Source organism: Phodopus roborovskii, unplaced genomic scaffold (assembly GCF_943737965.1).
Source record: "Phodopus roborovskii unplaced genomic scaffold, PHOROB, whole genome shotgun sequence".
Lineage (NCBI taxonomy): Eukaryota > Metazoa > Chordata > Mammalia > Rodentia > Cricetidae > Phodopus > Phodopus roborovskii.
Window position 1 is genome coordinate 12,212,819 of NW_026125397.1, and position 23,044 is coordinate 12,235,862.

Sequence of the window (23,044 nt, forward strand, 5' to 3'; positions counted from 1 at the left end):
CCAACACTTTGCTACAATGACTATACACACAACAGTGAATTCAAAATTTTCTAGCATAGAAGTAGTATGGTTCAAATGGAAGACATAATGGGTACGTTATATAATAAGAAACAAGGATAAACTACGCACGGCTTATTAGGACCATCACATGCATATTAATAAGCCTACGTGCTACAATTAAATAGAATTCCTTTTTATTCCCACATACTCCCTCACTTCCATTCCTCTTTGGATCTTGCCCATATCCATTAACTGCCTTTAAAAGCTTGTACTGTTCAGTTGTCAACGGAAACAAGTCATGGTCCAAGCAGATGCCGATAATTTTCTTGTTGTTGTTGGCGGTGGGTGATGCTTAAGTACTTAAGCTATTAAAGGGGTTGTGATTTCACTATGGGCTTGCTCTTCCTAGCCCATTTTTCTGCCTCCTCCAAAGTCCCCCGGTGTATCTGCCACCCATTTCCTCCCTCCATAGTTGTGCTCAGCGCCTCTCTGTTATATTGGTATGGATGTTAGACCCATAAGTGGAGCTCCTTAAAAGCTAGCTCTTCTGGCCAATTAGACGCTGAACTTCTAAGAAGGAAGATTGGCAGGCAACATCCAGCCTCTTCCCACTCAGGCCCTTAGCATCGAAATACCATCAAGGTGAAAGCAGCCAGGGTTACTTGAGCACAGACCAAAGTCCAAGCCCTGACTGCCCAACCAGAGAAGGGGGTCCACCCAGGGAGGATGTGCAGAGGGAGGGGAGAAGCCTGGGGGGGGGGGGGAGAGGGGAGAGGAGGTGCCTAAGGGGGAGGAGCCTATGGTGGGCGTGGCTGGGAGGGTGGAGAGGAACCGGAGGCGGGCGGGGCCGGAGGGTGGAGCCTAAGGGCGGAGAGTTGCTGAAGGCCACCCTTCAGGTGCTCTCCATCATGGCTTCTGCCTCTCCCGGCTACGGAGCCGGCTTGTTGCGCTTTCTGCGGCTGGTCGGGCAGCTCAAGGTGAGCGAGCGGGGGCGGCCTGGCCGGGAGGCGGTGGTTCGGGCTCAGGCTCTGGGACCTCGCCGCCTCCCTTCTCTCAGCCAGCGGTGCGCAGTCAGGATGTGCCGGGAAGGAGCTGCGGGCGACCAAGCCGGCGGCTGGGGCTGGACCCGGGACCGTGCACGCTCCGGGCCCGGCGCCGCCCGCTCTGGCCCCGGCACCCACTACCCAGGCCGTGGGCGATGCAGCCCAGCTAGAGCGGAAGGCAGGGAGTCCTGCACATGAGCAGTGGAGACTTCCCTGCCGCTGTGACTCCGGAAATGACCGTTTCTGTAACACAGTTTCAGCAGGCGCCAGCCTCTCGCCTGGCAGTGGTTGTGCAGTCCCCTACGGTCCCAGATCACCGGTTCCCTGAAACCGTGACTACTGTTCGTGAAATTCTTTAGAAGCATCGAACTCCCAGGGAAGGTGCAGATTCACATGATCACATCATGTTCGGAATAAAAACGGGACAGAAATTCCTCTAATCCTTCTGTGTCAGAATGGGGTAGCCTGTCGCATGTTTATGTGCAAAACATTCTGCTGTTTTCTTCTTGTGTGAAATGAGTTTTTTTGGATAGCAAAAACTCCTGCTCTTGTAGCTGGGAAAAACTCAGGGCTTTGCTTTGTACTTTTTCCTCACTAAGAAGTACTTGTTTTGAGAAGAGACTGGTAGCAGCAGACTGGCAGCCTGGAACTCTGTCTCCACCTATGCTGGGGTTTGCTTTTATTTCTAAAAACGCGGTATTTGCCCCGTAGTAGCACAGACAGATGACTATTGGACTTCAGTTGTGGATGGCATTTTGTTCTCTTACTAGTTTGATTTCAGAAGTGGATCACTATAGTCAGTTTAAAAAATAGGTTTGAAACCGAGCCTTGGTGACTCTGGCCGTCCCCTGGTATTGTCTTGAAGAGCACTTGTTGGTTGTGTGGTTGTTTCCAGCTATGGTATTTGTTTGTTTAATTCCTTATCTTCTTTAATTAGAGAGTTCCACGGACAGGCTGGGTATACAGAAATGTGGAAAAGCCAGAGAGTGTGTCAGATCACATGTACCGGATGGCAGTTATGGCTATGGTGACCAGAGATGACCACCTTAACAAGGATCGGTAAGCTGTTTGAACAGTGATGCTTGTGAAGGTTTCTGGACTCTGTGAGGGTTTCTTCGGTTGTAAAATACAGTAGGCTTTCTGCTGATTTTGTGTGTGTGTGTGTGTGTGTGTGTGTGTGTGTGTGTGTGTGTGTTAGTTTCAGTGCAAACAAGTGAGAAGTTAGGGCCTCGAAGTTATGTGTAAAAATCTGTCTTTGTATTAGTATTTACTTTGCTTTTATGAATAATGGTAACCATTTGTGAGGCCTCCTGTTGAGGCTGTATGGCAATAAGTATATAGATGCAATGGAGAAGTATCCCCTTTAGTTAATCAGCAAGCCTTTAAAGTAATTGAGAACCTATAGGGCAAGGATTTACATAGAAGACAGCAAATGAATTGCTCAGGCCCAATGTGGCTTCAGTAAAATTCACAAAATAAGTTAGGGTAGGGAATTAACCAGTTTTTCTAGTAGTAGGGGAGATGGCCTGCCCTTTTGGTCTTCATGGATGAGCTGGTGGCTGAGTTGAGTTCTGAAGAGTTCTGGTGGAGAAATAGAAGCACTCACTGTGTGTAGAGAAGCTAGAATCAAGGCCCCAGGAGTGTGTGTGTGTGGGGGGGGGCACAAAGTACTTTGGAAAACAGAAGAAAGTCTGGTTGACTACAGCACAGAGTCCCTGGGGAGGGGAGGATTACCTGCTGCTCTGCAGATGGTGTGGAATAAGGGGATTTGGGGACAGAAAAAGAAGAAAAGCACAAAACAAAAGTGAAGTCAGTTTGAGATGAAGTCAGTCCGACGTTTGAACTGGACTGGAAAGAAACCAGAGGCAGGGAAACTTAGGAGACTTGGAAGCCTCCTGTTGATTAGTGGAACTGAAAAACAGCCCGCCCTTCTGGGGCACCTACCTCATTACTTGTCTCTCTCAATCTGGTGATTATTATCGTAGAATAATAACCAGAGCCATGTGTTAAATGACCAGTATGGAGCAAGAATATGATTTATCAAATACGATTTTCATATCTCTCTCATGAAGTACTTCTCCACACCCTTTTAGCGATGCTGGGCATCAAACTGGGGCCTTGTGAATGATAGGCCAGTACTCCACAAGCTGTGACTCCCTGTTACCCATTTTACATGATAAAATGAAGGGCGGCAAAGGGAAGCATTTAAATTAAGTAAGTTAATTTGGTAAACATCCTGTAGCTAGTAAGGTCGGCAGCCAAATTCAAAGCTTTTTCTGTTCAGATGCAATCATTACACATTGGAGGGAATGATTGACTCTACATTTTATAAGTAAAACATCTCTTGGCTTTGTAATTTGAAGTTAGGAACTTCTTAAAGTGAGAATTATAAAACCAACCATTAAAAAAAAATTCAGTTTGCTCTATATGCTCAAGTATTGTGTTAAATATTCACAAGCAGTTTTGATTCAGAACGAGTGTAGGCTGGTAGAATATAATTACTTTAGAAAATATTGTATTAAAATATTCTGTGAGTGGGGAAGAAAGAAAAGACACATTAGAAAGTTTAAGAATAGCATAGAAAAGAAACTTGTAGTGAATGTAATTTTGTGTAATTATTCAACATTTCTTACCTGGTCAGATGTATACGCCTAGCCCTGGTCCACGACATGGCAGAGTGCATCGTTGGGGACATAGCACCAGCAGATAACATCCCCAAAGAAGAAAAGCACAGGCGGGAAGAGGTTGGTGCCGAGCATTGACTCTGCAAAAGACCGTGTGGAAAATCTGTCGCTGAAGTGAAGAGAATTCACTAGCCCTGTTGGAATAATGGAAGACACCACCTAGCCAGTCTCAGGAGAGGGAAGGTCAGAGAGGGTGTGCTTTGAGTTTAGGACCAAGGTGTTGCGATGTAGCTCATCTGATGATAGGCCGACTAACTGAGTCTAGTAGAACTTAGATTTGGTGGGAATCATGAGGGAAGGTCTTCAAGAGTTTTAATGTTACCCGTAATGTCTGTTTTTAGGAGGGAATGGTCTTCTCTGAGCAAGGGGGTCTTGGGCAGCGAATTGGGTTTTAGCTTATTCTCAGCATTGTTTTATATAAGAGTAGGGCTACATCCCTGCTCCAGCCTTGTTTGTTGTTGTTGCTCCAGCAACAAATAGTCATGTTGACCTCAGTTTTTATTAGTATGCATAGATACATGGCATGGCTTTTATTTTTAGAATAGTACAAATATCTGAAATTGTCACACACACACCCAACCCACACACTTAAACTATTTGGGGAGAAATTCTCTAAACTACAAATATATATCTAGTACTATAGTGACTATTTAGTAAATTTAAGTTAGTCCTTTAGAGACTAGAAATTTTAAAAGTAAAAGAAAACACTTGAATTCACAGAAATAGATCGCATTGATAAGACACTAAATCAAGGTCAGTGAATGCTTCAGACTCAGAGCACAGGGCTAAAAAGAGACATTTTTTTGAGACCAAAACTGATAAACACATGAAGGAGCTCTTCTTTATCCTGTCCTGCCCATCTCTTGCTCTTTCATCCTTTAAAGCTGAAGGTATGGTACCCAGTGCAACCATCACTGAGAACGACTATTCCTATAGGCCTTAGAGACTGGTGCTAAGTTATTTAGTGAGGAAGTCTTTACTGAGATGGTTTAATAGAGAAGATAGACTTAAGCAGCTATTTTCCAAGCTGATGGAGATTAGAGCTAAGTAGCCAATGGGCTAATAGCCCATCTAGAAACAAGTTTCCATAGAGAAGTGGAGCTAATTTAGGTTCCTACATACCCTAAAACACGGGGATAGCACTTTGAGGATAGTATAAGGCTGTGTCGTCCCTCTTCTTCCCGAAGGACAAGTCCAGCATATAGTCTGCGCATCATGATGGAAGGAACTGTTTCTCAATATAGGTCTAGACTGTTCTGGAAAGGACTGTTTAGGTGGTTGTCAGAATGCATAAAGAAAAAATGATCTGCTGAAATTCCCAGTTGTAGAAAGGAACTGGTACTTGAGCCAGAGGACAGTGTGAAATGTCACCTGGATTAAGAGGAAGCTGGCTGGAAGATGCTGAAGACTACGGTGACCCAAGACTGAGGAGCAGGCAGAGGGAAATACAACAGAGAAGAGATAATGCTGTCCCTCCGGAAGCACATGAGGATTTTCTCCACAGAAGAACATGCCAGAAACTTCTAGAAAAGAACCACAGACACTGTGAAGGAACCGCATCCACGGGGGGTGGGGGGGTGGGGGGGGACCCGAGGGCTCTGCAGACAGGCTGGGTCCCGATCCCTGTCGCCCCAGCGAGGATCACAAGGTGCTGCTGTCGTCTTGTGTGCCACGTTCTGGTTAGGAAAAAGTCTTTCTGGCCCCAGTTGTCCTTGCTGCGCCCACTCCTGCTGATTCACAGAGAAGTAAATGTCACAGGCAGAAGGAGCAGGGACACATCTTTAGGAACATCAAGTTCTTGGCTGAGAGACCCGGGGCCTGGAGAGAGCTGGTGCACCCTTACACCTTCATGCTGCTGATCGGGTTTGGGCACAGGACGCTTGGGATTCCTTATACAGATGGTGTTTATGAACAGGATTCTGCACTCTGAGGCACTCATTAAGATGATTAAATGAAGGCCTTCTTGGCCTCGTGAGAAACATGCATAATGTGAACCAGGAAATTTGCCCAGAAATTTCTTGACGGAATGGCCAGGATTTAAGCTGCAGGAGGAGGGTGGGGGACTACTTGGTGAACTGACTATTTTAGAGGTTATTGGGCATTAGGATGAAAGGCAGAATGAGGGCATAGAAGACACAACTTGGGAAGTGGGCCAAAAGCAACGCTTGTAGTCTGACCCCCTACCTCTACCGTGATAACATGAACCTTTTACTATAACCCAAGCTCTCCAGTAGTGAGTAACATGAGAATTAAGGGGCTGGACTTAGAGGCTGAATGTAGCAGTGAACAGCTATACTCTTTTGCAAAGAGAGAAGCTTGTTTAAATGGAGTGCAGTCATGTTATACCTCCATCTGAGGGGCAGGGTGACTGAAGAATTAGCTGAAAGGAGAAGAATGGGCCTTTATCATGGCATTTGGAAAGTAGAGAAAGTGAAATCACAGTGAACATTTACAGAGGACTCAGGCTGGGTTATAAGGACTGTGTGTGCTCACACATTCAGACCATTCAGCCCTCTTTGGAAGGTACCATCTTGCCATTGAGAAAACTGCAAGACAAAAGGGCCTAGTCAGGGATCTTCAGCTAGTAAAGGCCAAGCCAAGGTTTAAGACCAAACAGTCTGAGTCTAGACTCTGAGTGAGCCACCACTCCACTCAGCAGTGTCAGGGTGTGAGCCACATGCTTTGCAGGTGCTTGCCGCGAAACTGGTAGAAAAGAATTGCGGATTTGGTGAGAGCTGTGCTCAGTTCAGTGGTAGCAAATTCTTGGCATACTTTGCTAGCAAAGGAAGAAGCTAGGAACATCGTCACTCAATTTATGACTGACTGACACAGCGAAAGTATAGAGGAATGAAGTCTTGGCTTATGACTAGGATCTTCAGTGAAGGTGGTATCGTTTTTTAAAGGAGACAAGACACTTAATGGTGTTACTGTGGAGGTCTTGTTTAGACAACCAAATCATACAAACACTCATCTCTACAAGAAGAGCTATGGGCATTTAATAGCTGCTGAGAGCAGAGTCAGTAATCTCTAGGGACAAGACCCTGATAGGTGGCCTAGTCCCAACAGTCATCTTTAAAACATGCATGTGTGCACGTGTGGGCGCGCGTGCGCGCGCACACATACACACACACCATGCAACATTAGATGGACTCAACAGACTATATATACACATGCGTGTATACCCATAATAGTAATTTGAGAAAGAGTGGGGGAACAAAGGAAGAGTTGGGAGGGGGAACCAGAAGGAGGGATAGAAGTATTATAGTACTTGTGGATGAAATCCTCAAGAAATGGTTTAAAAAGTATAATTCTCATTGAATAACAAGTTACATCAATATGTTTAGATCCAGGAAAAAAATTCTCAATTTTAAGAGGAAAGCAAAACATTTGTTGTATTTTGTTTTCCAAAGAACATGGTAATTTTGGAGAAGCTTCTTAATAAGTTAATATTAAGGTCTCCAAAGAGCTAATTCAGTCCTGGAATGCATTTATCCACATAAAGTAGCTTGCACGGGGCTGGCGAGGGCTGTATTTTTTTCTGCCATGTTAGGACTGGGCCAATCAGCTACGAAGAAGCAGAAAATGACTCCTGCTCAGAGCAGAGTGTTTACATATGTCTTCCAAGAAGGCTGAACTTCCGTATTCTATACACAGATGTCTTTTGGGGTGGGGGGAAGCAAGAAATAATGTATTTCTGGAATAGTATTCAAAATACAGTCTGTATATGGAGATAATTTATAAAAATATGCTTTCTCAAGTATATTGCTAAGATTTACAAAAAAAAAAAAAAAAAAAAAAAAACAAGAATGCAGATGTAAAATCCATTTTTATGCCGCCCAGTGGTGTGATACTACAGCTGTGTGACTGAGCAGGCCATCCAGATGGTGGTGCCACTTGTAGGAGCATAATACTGGTGCGGGTAGATGCTGCTTGCTGTAGACACAGAGGTACGCTCTAAGCCAGTTTTCCTCCCAACACCTCATAAATAGACACACAAATACCCATTTTCATTTTCATTGCTTTTCTGCAACTCATTGTCGTATTTTATATGAGACCTTGCTATTACTGAAGTTGATGCTTACAGCTTCTTCTTTTCAAAGAGTTTGACGTCCAGTAGAGTTAGAGATAAACAGGATGAGATGGCGGAGGGGTGTAAGGCCGTTGGGAAGCCAGGTCCCCTTCACAGTGTGCTATTTAGAATACTGGAATGATTGGAACCAAGAAAGAGACTGGACTGAGGAAGGAATCCACAAGTGTTTAGAGTAAGGAACACCTTTTCTACCTTTTCATTCTCTCAGTCTCCTCTTTTCTCTGGATTTTGTGGTTAAAGCTCAGGCTTCATGTGACAAAGGTGTCTTTAGACTCTGCTGGACACATATGAGTTGCAAGAACATCTCCTCAAATGGTTGTTGGGGGCACAGCCACTCTGATCTCATTGGTCATTGTCCTGCTGTTTGACAATCAGAGGATAGTACTTTCAGATGCAGCCCCTTGAGGTCATGAGGAGGACAGTGTTTGCAGTGCGTTCTGGAAATCCATGAACCTCAAAAACTAACTTCTGTTATGTTGTTGACAATGGTTAACTTTCTGTATGATGCTTTTAAGTTTTTGCAGTAATGAAAATAATAGAAAATGAATGTAATACTTAAAAAAGCCCAAACCTGTAAAGGCCAGCTTCTTCTACTGGGAGTTATTGTAAAGAATCTGAGTCCCTTTGGCTTTTGTAGATGAAATATTGACTTAGACAAAGGTGAATATAATGGAATTAATGGTTTCATATTTCAGGAGGCTATGAAGCAGATAACCCAGCTGCTGCCAGAGGACCTCGGGAAGGAGCTATATGAACTCTGGGAAGTGAGTATATATACTGGCTTGGTATTTTTATACCAAGTTATATGGCTTGTCCATGTTTTAGTTGCGTAGGTTACCTTAATAGTCTCTGCCTGATTTGCTGTTGTTTTGTTTCCCAGCTGCTACAGAAACTCCTGTGCTGATAGAAACTTTTCTTTGTAATTGTCTCTACTTCTCTTAGCATCACAGCACCTGGTACAGCTCTTGGTTCATGGTGCTTGTATTTCCGGCTGCTTTGGCCATAGCTGTGTACTCAAACCTAATTCTTTCATGTGTTTACATTCATGTTCACCTGTTGTTCATTTGTGTGTAGGTGCACGTGTGTATGTGTGAAAGCCAGAGTCAACCTCAGCTGCCATTCCTTAGGTATCCTCCACCTTGGTTTTGAGACATGGTCTCTCACTGGCCACTGAACCCCAGGGGTTCACCTGTCTCCCTGCCGCCTTTACCCTGGGATTACGAACATGTGCTACCTGGCAAGCTTTTTCACTTGGGTTCTGGAGTTGAACTTGGGTCTTCTTGCTTGCAAGATAAACATCTTACTGGCGAGCCATCTCCCCTGCTCCTGATTCTAATTCTTAAAACATGTGAATGACACTCTTAAAACAGGGAAATGACACCTGAGGGGTGACAGCTGAGGTTGTCCTCTGGACCCCATGGCTGTGGGGTAGCTCAGAACTGAGATTTTTAACCCACCAAGTTGTAGTTCTGTGACCCTGGGTGCTGTCATTTTACCGAGTCTGTTGTCCCGACATAAAAGAACAGGGTGATGCTATGAAGCCAGTGGTGAATGCCTTTGATCCCAGCACTTGGGAGGCAGAGGCTACAAAGTGATTTCTGAGTGCTGCCTTAGGTTCTCTCCTAGAGACATTCTGTAGCATGCACTACAGCTCTTAGTGTTTTGAAATAAGGAAATGCTGGAGTCTGCTGAGAGACCGAGGTCCTCTAGTAAGTATCTTCTTATGAGACTTCAGTCTAGGATGCTATGCATGGTGTCTAGCTTGGAGCTGCTGTAGAAAGTGTCTGTTACAGTAGACCAGGATTTCTTTGGGGAATAGTGCTCCATGTCTCAAAGCATAGATTCTCAAGTAGAATTTGAAGCGTGCTCTGTAAGGTGGGTCGCACAGTAGAGTAAGGTTGCACATCATACATGCAGAGAAAAAGAGACTTGAGTTTATGAAATGAATATCATTTTCTTTGTGTGGGGGGGTTGGTTTGTTTTTTAATTTATTTATTCTTTTAAATTTTGTTTTACATTCCAACCACAATTCTTCCTCCCATCCTCCCTTGCCCATCCTCAGTCTACTCCTTACCGTAAGGGCTCCCATGAGGAGTCAACATAGTCTGGCACATTTAGTTGGGGCGGGGCCAGGCCCTCTTCCATGCATTAATGCTGAGCATGGCATACCACCATAGGGAATGGGCTCCTACCAACTAGCTCATGTACCATGTTTGTACCATGGTCCTACTGCTTCACAACTGCCACATAGGAGAGTCTAGTTTCTTAGTCACCAGCAACTGACTGAAAATTCTACTGAAAAATCTACAGGTTTAAAATAGTGTCTTCCAAGTAAAGTATTGCAGTTGCTTAGAATTTTTGATTTGAGGAGAGATAAAACACTTGATAACCCCCACATAGGTGATGGGTTTTCCATCCTGCGCATGTCAGTGACTGACTTGATGACGCTCATCAAAGAACACTGGTGTCCTAGCACTGGGGACATGCCTCCATCTGTGATTGAGTGCTTGTGACCCTTGGCATTCCCTGCCCATTCTGGTCCCCACCCAGCAGCTGCATGGTGTCCTCCCTGAGTTTGTATCTGTGTACCAACAGCCTGGATTGGGGCTACATCATAGCTTAGTCGCCTCTGCAGAACCCTGTTTCCATATAAATCACAGTCACAGGTCACATTTAAGGCCCAGGCAAGCAGGAATCTTTCAACATAATGGGAGACATAGTAATTGATGTGTAGCCAATGATATAGTTTATGCATTCCCATACCCTGCCGCCAGGTTCACGTGCTTGCTTTCTTAATCAGTATCTGTGTGGCTTGGGGCAATTTAATTTCTCCATACCTCTATTTCTTCATTGGCAGTATATAGACACAGGAATTAAAGTAATCAATGTAAGACACTTAGAACATTGGTGAGTTCTAGCCCGTCTCTAATCCATACACCCTATTTTATCTGCCTTTAGTCCTGATGTTGCTTTAGGAATTGGTACCTAGAGAACTTAGGATAATACTAGCTGCATTGAAAATGCCAGTTGGTGGATATTTGAAGTATAGTCACCACAGCTGTTAGCATCACAAGCACCTGCCAGCCCGGAGGTTTAAGGGATTAGACATTCCTGGATTATAATTTGTCTTTCACCATAAAAGTGAATTTATGTTTTGTTTGCGTCCGAAAGCACCACAGGGAGCTGTGATTGTGGCTACACTGTGTTGTGAGAACATCAGAAAGGAGCATCCACCACCACCTGCATTACATTTCAGAGATGAGCCTTCAATCCCATGGGGCCGGCACTCCATACTAAATGCCTAACTGCCCGCCTGGGATATTTTCTCCCAGTACGATCAGATGTCAGTCAATTGGATGCAGTTGGGTTAACCCGTCATCTCTCTCAGAGCAGAGTAGAGCATTGTGAGGCTTCACCAGGAGAAAGGAGGCCATGAAAGGCAGACTTCACAGATAGCACATCCTTCCTCAGAGCCAACATCCCCAGCTTTCCTCCCCTTCTCCTCCTCTCCTTTCAGGACCTAGGCTGCCTTCTAGTCGTGCTGCTTAGGAAACCCTGGCCTGAGTCAGCTGGTGATGTGTCTTTTCCAGTCACACCTGTGGGTGGCAGAGTGCTGTGTGGGGTCCCCTCCCATCTCAATGCCACATCCCTGAAGTCAGCCACTTCCCTGTTGCTCCCTTCAAGCACCTGCCTGGCTACCTCTCTCTTCATTTCATAGCAGCTTGCCTTTTCTGTCTTTGTTTGTTTGTTTTAATTAGGAAAGTAGGGGCTGTATGGCTGGGGACTATTTTTTTTTTAACTTTGCATGACCTTGTACATACCTGTTCGTGTGACATTTTTTGAAGTAGATTTCCTCATTTGCCACATTTTTCTACTTCCCTTCATGACTAAGCATGTAAAGACTGACTTGTCCATACTCCCCAAATCCATTCTCTGAGGCTCACTGCAGTGTGACTGCCTGCCCCGCCTGTCACTGCGTTTGCTGAAAAGACACTAGGCTTCTGTGTGGCTTACTCCATCCAGCGTGTCCTGTTTTGCCTGGGTGCCATCTGGCACTTGGTCGCATGAGAAGAATTCTCCACTGAGTCTCTCATCCCTGGGATCTCTGGTACATTCTTTCTTGGTTTCCATTTATTTATTTGTTTGTTTGTTTGCATGTGTACGTGCGTGTGCGTGCGTGCACGTGTGCGTGTGTGCGCGTGCATGCGTGTGTGCATGCGTGTGTGCGTGTGTGTGTGTGTGTGTGTGCGCGTGCGTGTGTGTTAGCAGTAGTGTATGTATACCTGTTAGTGCATGTGCAGAGGCCAGAGGAGGGTGCTGTGCGTCCTGGTCTTTTCCTCTCCATGTTGTTCCCTTGAGGCAGGGTCTCTCACTGACCTGGAGGTGAACCAGTAGGCCCCCGATGTCCTCCTGTCTCCATCTCCTCAGCACTGGGGTCACAGATGCGGTGTACTCAGGCGCAGCCATGACAGGTTTTTGATGTGAGTTCTGAGGTTCACATTTCAGATCTCCCTGTGTGAGCAGACACTCTTGTCCCCTGAGCCATCTCCCCGGCCTCTCGTGCCTGCTTTTCTCTGTACCTTTGTGGCTGTCTCTTTGGGGTTTCTGCAAATGTCCCTCTTCCTTGGCCCATCTTCAGACCCTGTGTCCCCTCAGGTGCATGGACTGCTTTCCTCTCTGCAGCCCTGCTCATTACCTGTTGAGTCCGCTGTAGCTCAGGAACAGTCCCTCCCTTAAGCACTGTGCTCAGAACTAGAGCCCCCAAACACAGACCAACTGCATGTGCACAGGACTCCCGGCTTCTAAGACCCATGACCATGCTCATTGTTTTTGTCCCTTTTTCCTTTAACAAAATCGTGTGTGTGTGTGTGTGTGTGTGTGTGTGTGTGTGTGAAAATAAATCATTCAAAGCCTTGCAAAACCAATGGAGAGCATAATTAGAAGGGGAGCATCCCTGTAACTCCCACCTAGATCCATACTTGGAATTTGGTCCTTCACCCTAGAAACCTGTGTCTGTGTCTCATCCAAACGATGTATCTTCTCCACACTCCGCTCCTGCCCCCTGTGGTAACCACTAGCCCGACTTTTATAGAAATCATTTGGATCCCATCTCCATCTTATCATTCATCCTTGGATGTTGTACTTTAATCTTGTGAATATTTTTCAAACGTACTTTGTCCTTCAGATCTTCCTGAATTTATAGTATCTGCCTTCACCCCTTTTTCTTTCAAGTTATCTGTTGAGGATTCTAAACTATTTGGCCAATAATGGAGTCCGAAAAGCCTGGGTTTGCCAGTTGCCTCCCCACTATTGAGGTCCTCTATTATTTGATACAGGTTGGCAGCTAATCAGACTCAGGCTGGATCCTTTGGACAGCACTGTAGGTGGGTGTGGTGATCATTCAAGAGATACATGAAGTCGTATGAGAAGAATTCTGAGAGCTTGTGAAAAAAATAACTTCAGGAAAATAAGACAAGACTTGTGTGACCTCAGTTTCTTCAAATCACAGAATTGTTCTTGGAATTTATAACAGAAGGAGTGAGTTTACTTCAGATTATTCGTTACAGCTAGTTATTGTTATTTGTTTATATGCCTCTATGGAACAACCTGTTTTGTCCCTGTGCTTGTATCTTTACTTAGGCGACTCTTCTTAACCCTCAGAGTATAAATTATCCGAGACTAGAGTTGGCTAGTGCATGAGACTTTGGTCTGCCTCGTTTATAGGTACCATTCTCCAGAGCAGTGACAGTATATAATAATTGCTTTTTCTTTATGCTTGTATCCTCTAAACCTTGGAGGTTGCAAAAAGATAGTACTCCAGTGTGTTTTAATCTGTAGCGTATATATTTCTGCGCTTGCCCCCACCGACTCTTTGGTTGCAGTTCTTACACGAAAGGTGAGAAAATATGATTGAATGCAATGGCTTCCTTGACAGCAGGAAGAGCCTCACATCAGCCTCACCCCTAGCACATGCCACCCAGACTGTTGACCCCTAGTCCTTATGTCAACTCCTGAACACTTTGCTTGTTTGAGTCTTGTCTGTAGGTGATTCTTCCCTAACTCCTTGCATTTGACTCTATTTATTTTTTAATCCGTAAAATTCAGTTACTCTGGCTATAAAGTCCCTAATTCACAGTTCTTTTCTTGAATAGATTTAAGCATATTTCTCTCATTTTCTTCTAACATAAAACATTGCTGTCAAAGTCTAATGATCATTTTCTTTTTGTGCTATGCCAGGCTCTAGTTCTTATATAGGAGTCCAAAGAATTTCTTTTCTGTCTGGTAATTTGCATTAGAATGTATTTTTGTATTGATCATCCTGAGTTAATTTCCTTAGTTTAAAATGATATTTCCTGAACTCAGGAAACTGAGTTCAGATCTCCTTCCCCAGGATAACTGTTGGTGGTAGTAGTGGTGGCTTGTGCGTGTTTTCATGTAATGTGAGGAAAACATGGAGACTTGTTCTAGGGACTTCCCGACTGTTTCCCTTTCCTTATCTAGGTCTTCTCTTTTTTTCATCTTGATAAACGTCATACACTCAGTTTTGATTCTTTTGTTCACATGGGCCCCTGTCCTGTGACTGACCTAAAGGTCAGACAGGGGACTGAGTATCTTAGGATTGGACTGTCCTTGTGAAAGCCCCTAGTGCTGATCTACCATTAGGGTGCACAGAATCTTGCCCAGTGTCTGTCTGCAAACTTCAGGCTTGTGGTAGACACCTGTGGCCGGTTTTGAGCCCCTCTTGTACTGCTGTGCTTTCTTGAGGAAGATGCTGGTCTTATGCATAGCTCATAGATGCTGGTGTGCTGTCTCTTACATATAGTTTTATTTTATTCATTTCACTTCATCATTTTCCTCTCCTTGCTGCCATGATCGTAGGCCAGACTATAATGTTTTTGCTGGTGCTACACAATCTTGGAACCTGATTCCCCTGCCTCTTGTCCATACTTCATATTAGAGGGATCTTCCTGAGCATCAAATCTGAATGTGCTGACTGCTGTTGGAAGCCCCCTCCCACCTTGATGTCGTGATGCACAGGAGGCTAAGAGTCTCTACAGGAAGCCCAGGTCCTGTTGGCACAGACCCTTGCTTCCATATCTAAGAGTCTCTACAGGAAGCCCAGGTCCTGTTGGCACAGACCCTTGCTTCCATATCTAAGAGTCTCTATAGGAAGCCCAGGTCCTGTTGGCGCAGACCCTTGCTTCCGTATCTAAGAGTCTTTACAGGAAGCCCAGGTCCTGTTGGCGCAGACCCTTGCTTCCGTATCTAGCTGTCCCTCTTTCCTCCTCTGCCCTGTCACTCTGGTCTGATGTTAGAAACCACTCGAAGTAACTCTTTGAATGTCAGGATACTTCTTACCCTGGGAGCCTGGTCTACAGTATCCTTTACCCAATCCTGAGTTTTTAAAGAGAATATTAAATTAATTTATTGTCCATGTGCATGTGTGCACACGCATGCATGACATAACACATATGTGAAGGTCAGAGAACAACTTATGGTTGTTGGTTCATTCTTCATACCATTTGTGTTCCCGTGATCAAATTCAGGTCATCAGGCTTAGCGGCACGCACCTTTACCTGCCGACTGCTGAGGCATCTCAACAACCCCAGGCTTTTTTACTGAAAGGTAAAATTGGAGAATGCCTTTACAGTGAATTATTTAAGGGGAAAATCCAACGAATTGCATGCCTTTTAAGATATTCTGTAAACTCATCAGAATTCCCTGTGCAGCCAGTTGTGTTTCTCCGATAAACAACACGAGCAAAAGCAGCTCGGGGAAGATGGTTTATTTGGCCCACAGGTTTTAGTAGTCGTTCATCATTGAGGGAAGTCGGGGTAATAAGCAAGGTGATGGCAGAGGCAGCAACAACCCAGAGGAGCGCTCTCACCGACTTTCCTGGTCTGCTTTCTTCTGCATCCCAGGACCATCTGCCCAGAGATGCCCCCACCCTCAGTGGGACGGAGGCCTCTCATTCAATCATTAATGAAGAAAATGCCCCCACAGACATTCCCACAACATTCTGATGGAGTTAATTCCATCCAGAGTCCCTCTTCCCAGGTGGCCCCAGTGTTGTATCAAGCTGACAAAGACTGGCCAGCACAAGCTTATATTGTACTTCCCAACACTCCTAAGATTGTTTCCCTCACTATGAGCAGAAAGAAATTCTAGATTGGCTTGCTTGGCGTATTCAGTTTCCTTTGGCTAAATCGTGAACTTGAATTTATTTAATATAACTATGTGAATGTGAATGAACACTTAAATAGAATGTAGGGTTTTTTTTTTTGTTTTGTTTTGTTTTTTAAGTGCCTTTGAGATAAAGCAAAATATATTGGGCTTCATGTGTAAAGGATTCCCCTGTGTCAAATTCAGCTCTTACCAAATTCAAGTGGCTGCCTTTATAAGAATAAGGCTTCAAATATAACCTAAGAAACCTTTCAGTGGTTTGTATCATATTTCACTGCCGAGAAAGCATGATGGGATTGTTCTCTGAACACATCAGGGTGGAATTACAAATGAGAATTCTTGGGAAATCTTTTGGGAATACTCTGCTCTTAATAGAAAGTGGTCCTGTGCATCGTTAGTTGGAACTTGTGGCAGGTGATGTGTTCTGCCCTGAGAAGAAACCCCCCCTCCCAATCTCCCTGTTTCACTCAGAAGGGTGGGGGCAGTGGGGAGAGTATAGGTAAAAACGCCCCTCCCCTCCCACCACATTAACCGTCTCCCGCCACCAACACAGACATGTAGAGTGTGAAGCTCAGGGTCTCCATAATGTCCCCATAGGGACTTAACTAATTACTGTAGGTGGGTCGCAGGGACAAAGGTTCCCAGGTAAAACTGTAATGAAAAGTAACTAGCAAAGGTGTTAATTAGCTTAGCGGAAGAAGCAGTCTGAGGTGAAATGAAGAGAGAATGCAAATTTTGAGAAGTTTAAGATTTTAAAGAATCTTGAAATTAACTAGATCTAATCTACTCCACCCAACTGGACCAAACAGTCCTAGGGTTGGGGAGATGCAGTTTGTAATGTGTTGCTTTACAAGCCAGAGGACTTGAGTTTGATCCCTAGGGCACATGTTAAAGAAAAGGGGGGGGGAGGAAAAAGAGGGGAAGGAAGGGAAGAAAGGAGAGGAGGAGGGAGGGACATAGAGGGTGGGCAGGCAGGCAGATTGAAAGCAAGTATAGAAGGATATGCATGCAGTCTCAAGTCCAAGGAGGCTGGCAGATCCCTGGGTCTCAGTGGCCTTCCAGCCTACACAGCAAATCACAACCTGATGAGAGACCCTGTCTTGTCTGAAACAAATGGGCAGCAATTACATACATGTTCATCTGCACACACATGGACACACACACAAATACATTTTTTTAAAAGAATGTTCATCTTGAAACCATGACAGAAAGAGAAGAATTTGGAAGTATCGTAGAAACTTCCAGCGCATTGGGTGGCATCTGTGGAGTGTTTATCTTGCACAGGGTCTTAGTGCGAAACTGTTCCCTGAAGTCAAGTGTCTATAATTATCTGTACACGGTAGAGAAATGCAGTTGGTACTGAATATTCATTCCCTACACTGTGACTCTGACTCCAGGAACCCAAATAGTAAAATCCCTAGATTCCCCAACGAGGCAGCTTAATCATATCCTTTACATGTTCCTTTGCTTAGGAGTATGAGACTCAATCTAGTGCAGAAGCCAGATTCGTGAAGCAGCTGGACCAGTGTGAAATGATCCTTCAGGCATCCGAATATGAAGACATGGAGAGTAAACCCGGGAGGCTCCAAGACTTCTATGATTCCACAGCAGGTACTCGTGGTCATAAGCATTGTTGCTTGCTTGGTTTAGCTAGGCGTAATCTTAGAGTGAGGACTGGTGGTCCATTATTGAGCCCCATGTTGATTCCCTCTCCCAACCTTTCATGTAGAACATCTGGAAAGAAAATGGTAATGGTGGCATGGCTAACTGAGATGCCATTGACACTTAGGGACACTGCCACTTTGACATCGGAGTACCAGGTTCACATTCTGCGCCTGCCACCTGCCAGTTGGTGATCTCTTAATGTCTCAGAGCCTATGCCTCATCTGAAAAATGGGAACCAAAATTTCTTTCTTAAGTCCAAAATTGCTTTTCCGGGGGGGGGGGGGGGGGGATAGAGATAAAGCATGTGAAAGGGCTCTGACCTGTTATTATTATAGAGTTGTAATAAACGAGAGCCAGGGATATAGTTTAGTAATAGCGCACTTGCTTGGCAGGTTTAAGGCCCCAGACCCAGTATGGAAGGGGACATTAACAGGACTGTGTGAGGATGCAGGAAGAATTCGTGTGATCTGCTTAGCATGCACCTGCACTGTCAACCGTCTTTTGATCATTTACAAAGCAAGAAGCCACACCTACTGTGTCAGAGAAAGGAGCCACACCTACTGTGTCAGAGAAAGGAGCCACACCCGCTGTTGGAGATGGATGTCCTATGGCTTCCTTAGATATAACTCCCTGCCCACTTCCTGGGAGCCCTGTAGGATCATTCCAGTCTCTATTTCCCCCTGAGGGCTGTGAGGAGTGGCCTTTGTCTGACCTGCCAGGACCCTTGTGTGGCCTTAACAAGCCCAGAAAACTTCTGCCTCACAGAGAGATCTCTGAAATACTGTTTGCATGGGACTGAAGCTGTTGCAAGCTTCTTTTTTCTCCTTTTCCCGCTCCATCTAATCTACTCTAGACAGGACTCTCGATTTACACTGGACCATTATTGTGATCTCCCTTGTACATATGAGCATCAGCTCACCTTCTGGAGGGTGGGGCAGGGAGGAGTGGAGTGGGAATCAAACATGGGGCCTTGAGCCCCATGGTTAAGCACTCTGCTCCAGAGCTACACCCCTAGGCTGATATCTTCATTTTAAAAACACACAGCTTTCCTCTTTCTAAAACGTAAAATCCTGACACTTTTGACTGACCTAAAATGTCTTAGGACCCGCTGTTATCCGTGTTTCTGGCGCCCTTTCCTAATCTCTGTGAGAATGTAGTGTTCCCTTTTTGCTTAGGCTCCACTTGGTGTCGGTTTGGTACAACCTGTAGTCTCCCTCTGGCTCTCTCTCTCCTTTTGTTAGCTTCAGGTACTGCAACAAAACTCCCGAGATGACCAACTTCCAATGAGGAAGGTTTGTTTCGGCTCCTAGCTTTAGTGTGTGAGACTGCTTGACCCCATGGCTCTAGGTGGCGGCACGTCATGGTTGGGTATATGCTGGAGTACAGCTGTTCACCTTGGCCTTCGTGGATGCATATTTGTGTAACTCCACCTCTCAGAGGATCGGCCCCTTCCTTCCATATTGTCTGAGTCTCCTTTCACAGTATTTTAGCAATAGGGTCAAGTGCTTATAACAGAAGCCTGGAACGGTTGCTAGCTGGCGTCTTACTTTCATGGTTGGCTGGCCCATGTTTTCAGTGACAGTTGGGTTCCAAGAAACATATTTCATCACTAATTCAAAATGTGGGCCATGTTTATGTCATCTTTATACTTTACAGTTAGTTATCTTCCTTTGTAATATATTCGCACTGGGAAAATAGTAAGTGAAATATAAGCAGAATTTAAAAAAGGTCAGTGAGTGAAGAGTTGTCTAGTTCAAAGCCTCTGTTTTGCTGAGAAAGCAGCTTAAGTGCAGAAAGACCGTGACTTGCAATGGCCAAGCTGAAGTTACGATTCACCGCAATTGCATTTCAGCTCATTGCTTCCATTACAAAGTTAGTAAGTCAATATAACTGGACCCACTGAAGAAATGGCTTCTCATTATCTCAGAGACAGATGTGTAGGGAAAGGACACATTCCTACGTATGTAAGAACAAAGATGAAGACAGAGCTAGCAAGCCAGCTACATGGGAAGGGTTGGAGGAAAGAAAGGAAAGGGGAAATGATATAATTATGTTGTCATTTTAAAAACTAAATAACAAAGAAAAGGTTTCATCAAAGAAGCACGAGGAAACATGGAAACTGCATCTTATAATTACAGTTTGTTACTACACTTGCTTATTTGATAGCAGATGGGGGCATGCCGTAGCACATGTGTGGGAGTTAAAGGACAACTGTTGGGAGTTAGCGCTCTCCTTCCACCACGTGGGTTCAGAAGTAGATCTCAGGCTGACAGACTCCGCCACAAGCCCCTTGACCAGCTGAGTCGTTACACCAGCCCTATTACAGCTGTTTTGAAGGGGACCTCAGGCTGTAGCTCTGTTTTGTTTTTCTCCTATTCACATCACAGCTCTGTGCTCTTTTTCTGTCCTTGCGTTCTGAACCAAGAGAGTCTGTGACTGCAGGGTGGGTGGCAAATGTAGGGTGGGAGATGAGAAATGGCTTTGGAGGCAAGACTCTGAGGGCCTCATGGGTCAGTTAGTGCAGGATACTGACTTGTTAACCTATACTAGGTATCTATCGTGATTTATAATAGATGAGGGTGTGGTTACTGCCAAGAGCAAAATCCTGGGGAGGGTTGGGGAGCAGGGACAATGGTGGACATCAGCTACTTGAGATGTTAATCAGATGGTCATTTATATTCTTTATACCCTAGTCTTCCTGCCTGCCTGCCTGCCTTTCCTTCTTTCTCTTCCTTACCCTTCCTCCCTCCCTTCCTTCCTTCCTTCCTTCCTTCCTTCCTTCCTTTCCTTTCCTTTCTTTCTTTCTTTTCTTTTTTTTTAATTTTATTTCTGTGTCTTCCTTGCTGCCCTGGAACTAACTCTGCTCTGTAGACCATGCTGGACTCAGTCGGGGTTCCTCTGCCTCCCGAGTGCTAGGATTAAGGCATGCACCAGCACTACCCAGCAGGCCATTTTCTATGTAGGTACTGGATCCCCTTACTTCATTTCAGTTTTGGAAGAAAAAGATGGTTCTGGCCTCTGGGCTCTCACTCCCAAGCTTCCCCTGTAGTTCATGGGAGAGACACTCAGAGGCTGCCGGGTGCTCTTTCCTCTAGCCCTGCCTTATTGATGATTCTCTGTCTGATTCTCATCCTGCACTCTAGCTAAATTGGATCCCTTACCCAGGATCTCCAGCATTGAGATATGGCCAAGCTCACAGAAGAGAGCCCCTGATAGCCATGGGGGCAAATTGAAGAAATAGGTGTCTTCTCTTGTCAATATAGAAATGTCTTTTTCCCCCCAGGAAAATTCAGTCACCCTGAGATAGTCCAACTTGTTTGTGAGCTGGAGGCAGAGAGAAATGCCAGCATAGCCACAGCCTCTGCAGAGCCAGGCTCCTAAGAGCTCATGCCTTGCTGTCCGCTTGCTTCTCTACCTCATGGGAATGTGTTTTCTACTGTTGGTCTGAGAGTCTCCCAAGACGCAAGTCTTATTTTCCGCTGTCTGGACTTGAACAAGAAATGTGATATAATCCAGGCCCCAAAAGAAACCACCACACCGGAAGTGGTCAGGAAGATGCCATGGATGAAGACTCAAGAGGAGAATGCTTGTTTTGTGAATTCAATAAATATTTAACACTCCAAACTTTGGCTTCTGTTTTGGCTGTCCTCAATTACCTTATTTGAGCCTATGAGCCTATATTTATTGGAAGGTAGAACATTTAATTATAATGACTTTTAGGAACAGACACTTCACCTTTGGGAACAGCAGAGAGTTACTAATGTACTTGTTAGTCCTAGAGCCTCACCCAGATGAGATGCTCTTCCCACAGAGTCAAATTCTGAGGCCAACTGCTGTTGCTGTTTGAGAGAAGGTTTCACTCTGGCTGGTCCAGGCCCTCCTGGATCCTCCCCCTTCCCAAGTACTAGACCATTACAGGCATGTGGCACCACACCCAGCTTGAGTCAGGTATCTGATTTTACAGTGTGGTGCTTCGGACCCCTGATTGTAGACTTCCAATACTGCTGTTTCATACCCTGATTGTAGACTTCCAATATTGCTGTTTCATACCCTGATTGTAGACTTCCAATACTGCTGTTTCGTACCCTGATTGTAGACTTCCAATGCTGTTGTTTCGTACCCTGATTGTAGACTTCCAATACTGCTGTTTCGTACACTGATTGTAGACTTCCAATACTGCTAACAGGTCTGTTCTCCTTCCTAGTGTGTTATCTGAGGATATAAATTAGGGTATAATATTTCCAGTGCCACATGCCCTCCCCTTTCCTTTTTCTTTATGATTTAATATATTAGTTATAATAATTATGAATGGGTGATAAAAGAGTGTTTTTGGAGTTGTTGCACCAAAAGTAAGTATCTGTCAACATCACATCTCCCTTTTATTTCTCTTTGGTGGGAATAATAATCCTTTTCACATGTCTTTTGTTGTGTACTCCATCGAAAGGTGTGGAAAAGATGGACATCCATGCAAGCCTATCTGGTAATTCAGCATGAGCAAAGAGACCTGTCCCTTTAACAGAAAGATTATCCTCTAATGGAAGGGGGCCTTTGAGGCTGGTGTGGAACATCCTATGCAGCGTTTCTCTGGAAACTTTCCAGTATCCATGGATACCCAGTCTGCAGGAGCAATATTCATGTTCTCTGCAAAAGCAACACATGTGCATGTATACTTTCTGACTGTGAAAACTGTAAAGCTTGTGAAAACATTGTCTTTGGAAGTCTGATCGCTAGGAAAACAATTAATATTTGGGAGCCTTTTCTGTTTATAGGTTTGGAAATTTACACGAATAACCCCAGGTACAGTTCAAGAATGTGTGAGATTTTTCATGGACCTGGGTTTTGATTTTCAGTGTTCTGCCCGCTGCAGTTTCTCATGAAGTTAGGACAGTTTGAAGTTGTAGAAGCCTTTGCTGGCTCACACTATATACACTGTTTACATCATCATTATCTCAGTTTATCATTTTCCTACCAAGAGGCCAGTGAGTTCACAATGAGACTTTACCTAACCTTTATTTCTGAAAAACGAGTAAGTTTAATGGGATTATGATGAAGATTAAAAAAAAAAAAAAAAAAAAAAAAAAAAAAAAAGCCACTACACTGAAGCTCAAGAAGGAAAGATAACTACTGAATCCATCAGCAATATCTACAAATACTGGAATGGTTTTTTGCTTTCCCTTGGGAGATTCTTGCAGCTTGTCCAGATTGGTCTTCTGAATAAAAAGCCCTGCAATTAAGATGCAGAGTAAATAATTACTCTTGGGTTGAAGTCAACAGAAACATAATTTTTGGTCACATGTTCTCTTTGCACCTTGGCATTTTCTCCAGCTGTGACATAATTCTCTGTGCCCTTGTGTTTGGAAAAGGCCAGTTTGTCTCAA

General features: G+C 44.6%; 2 protein-coding genes across 2 annotated transcripts in view; one reads left to right on the forward strand and one right to left on the reverse strand.

The window, feature by feature from the left end:
* Positions 1 to 23,044, reverse strand: part of Tpd52l1 (TPD52 like 1) — a 304,489-nt gene that overhangs the window by 186,751 nt on the left and 94,694 nt on the right. The window lies entirely within an intron of this gene.
* Hddc2 (HD domain containing 2) lies at positions 814 to 21,290 on the forward strand. Its single transcript, XM_051175493.1, has 6 exons — positions 814 to 977; positions 1,981 to 2,102; positions 3,685 to 3,787; positions 8,513 to 8,581; positions 17,474 to 17,612; positions 20,950 to 21,290. Exons 1-6 carry the CDS (start codon positions 909 to 911, stop codon positions 21,045 to 21,047), a joined length of 600 nt encoding a protein of 199 aa, XP_051031450.1. The 5' UTR covers positions 814 to 908; the 3' UTR covers positions 21,048 to 21,290.

What these genes read in the sequence shown, in the direction of transcription:
- Hddc2 (XM_051175493.1), top strand. Translation starts at nt 909, where the DNA reads ATGGCTTCTGCCTCTCCCGGCTACGGAGCCGGCTTGTTGCGCTTTCTG. An exon ending in AAAAGCACAGGCGGGAAGAG is followed by an intron (nt 3,788 to 8,512) that starts GTTGGTGCCGAG and finishes TTCATATTTCAG; the next exon opens with GAGGCTATGAAGCAGATAAC. An exon ending in CTTCTATGATTCCACAGCAG is followed by an intron (nt 17,613 to 20,949) that starts GTACTCGTGGTC and finishes TTTTCCCCCCAG; the next exon opens with GAAAATTCAGTCACCCTGAG.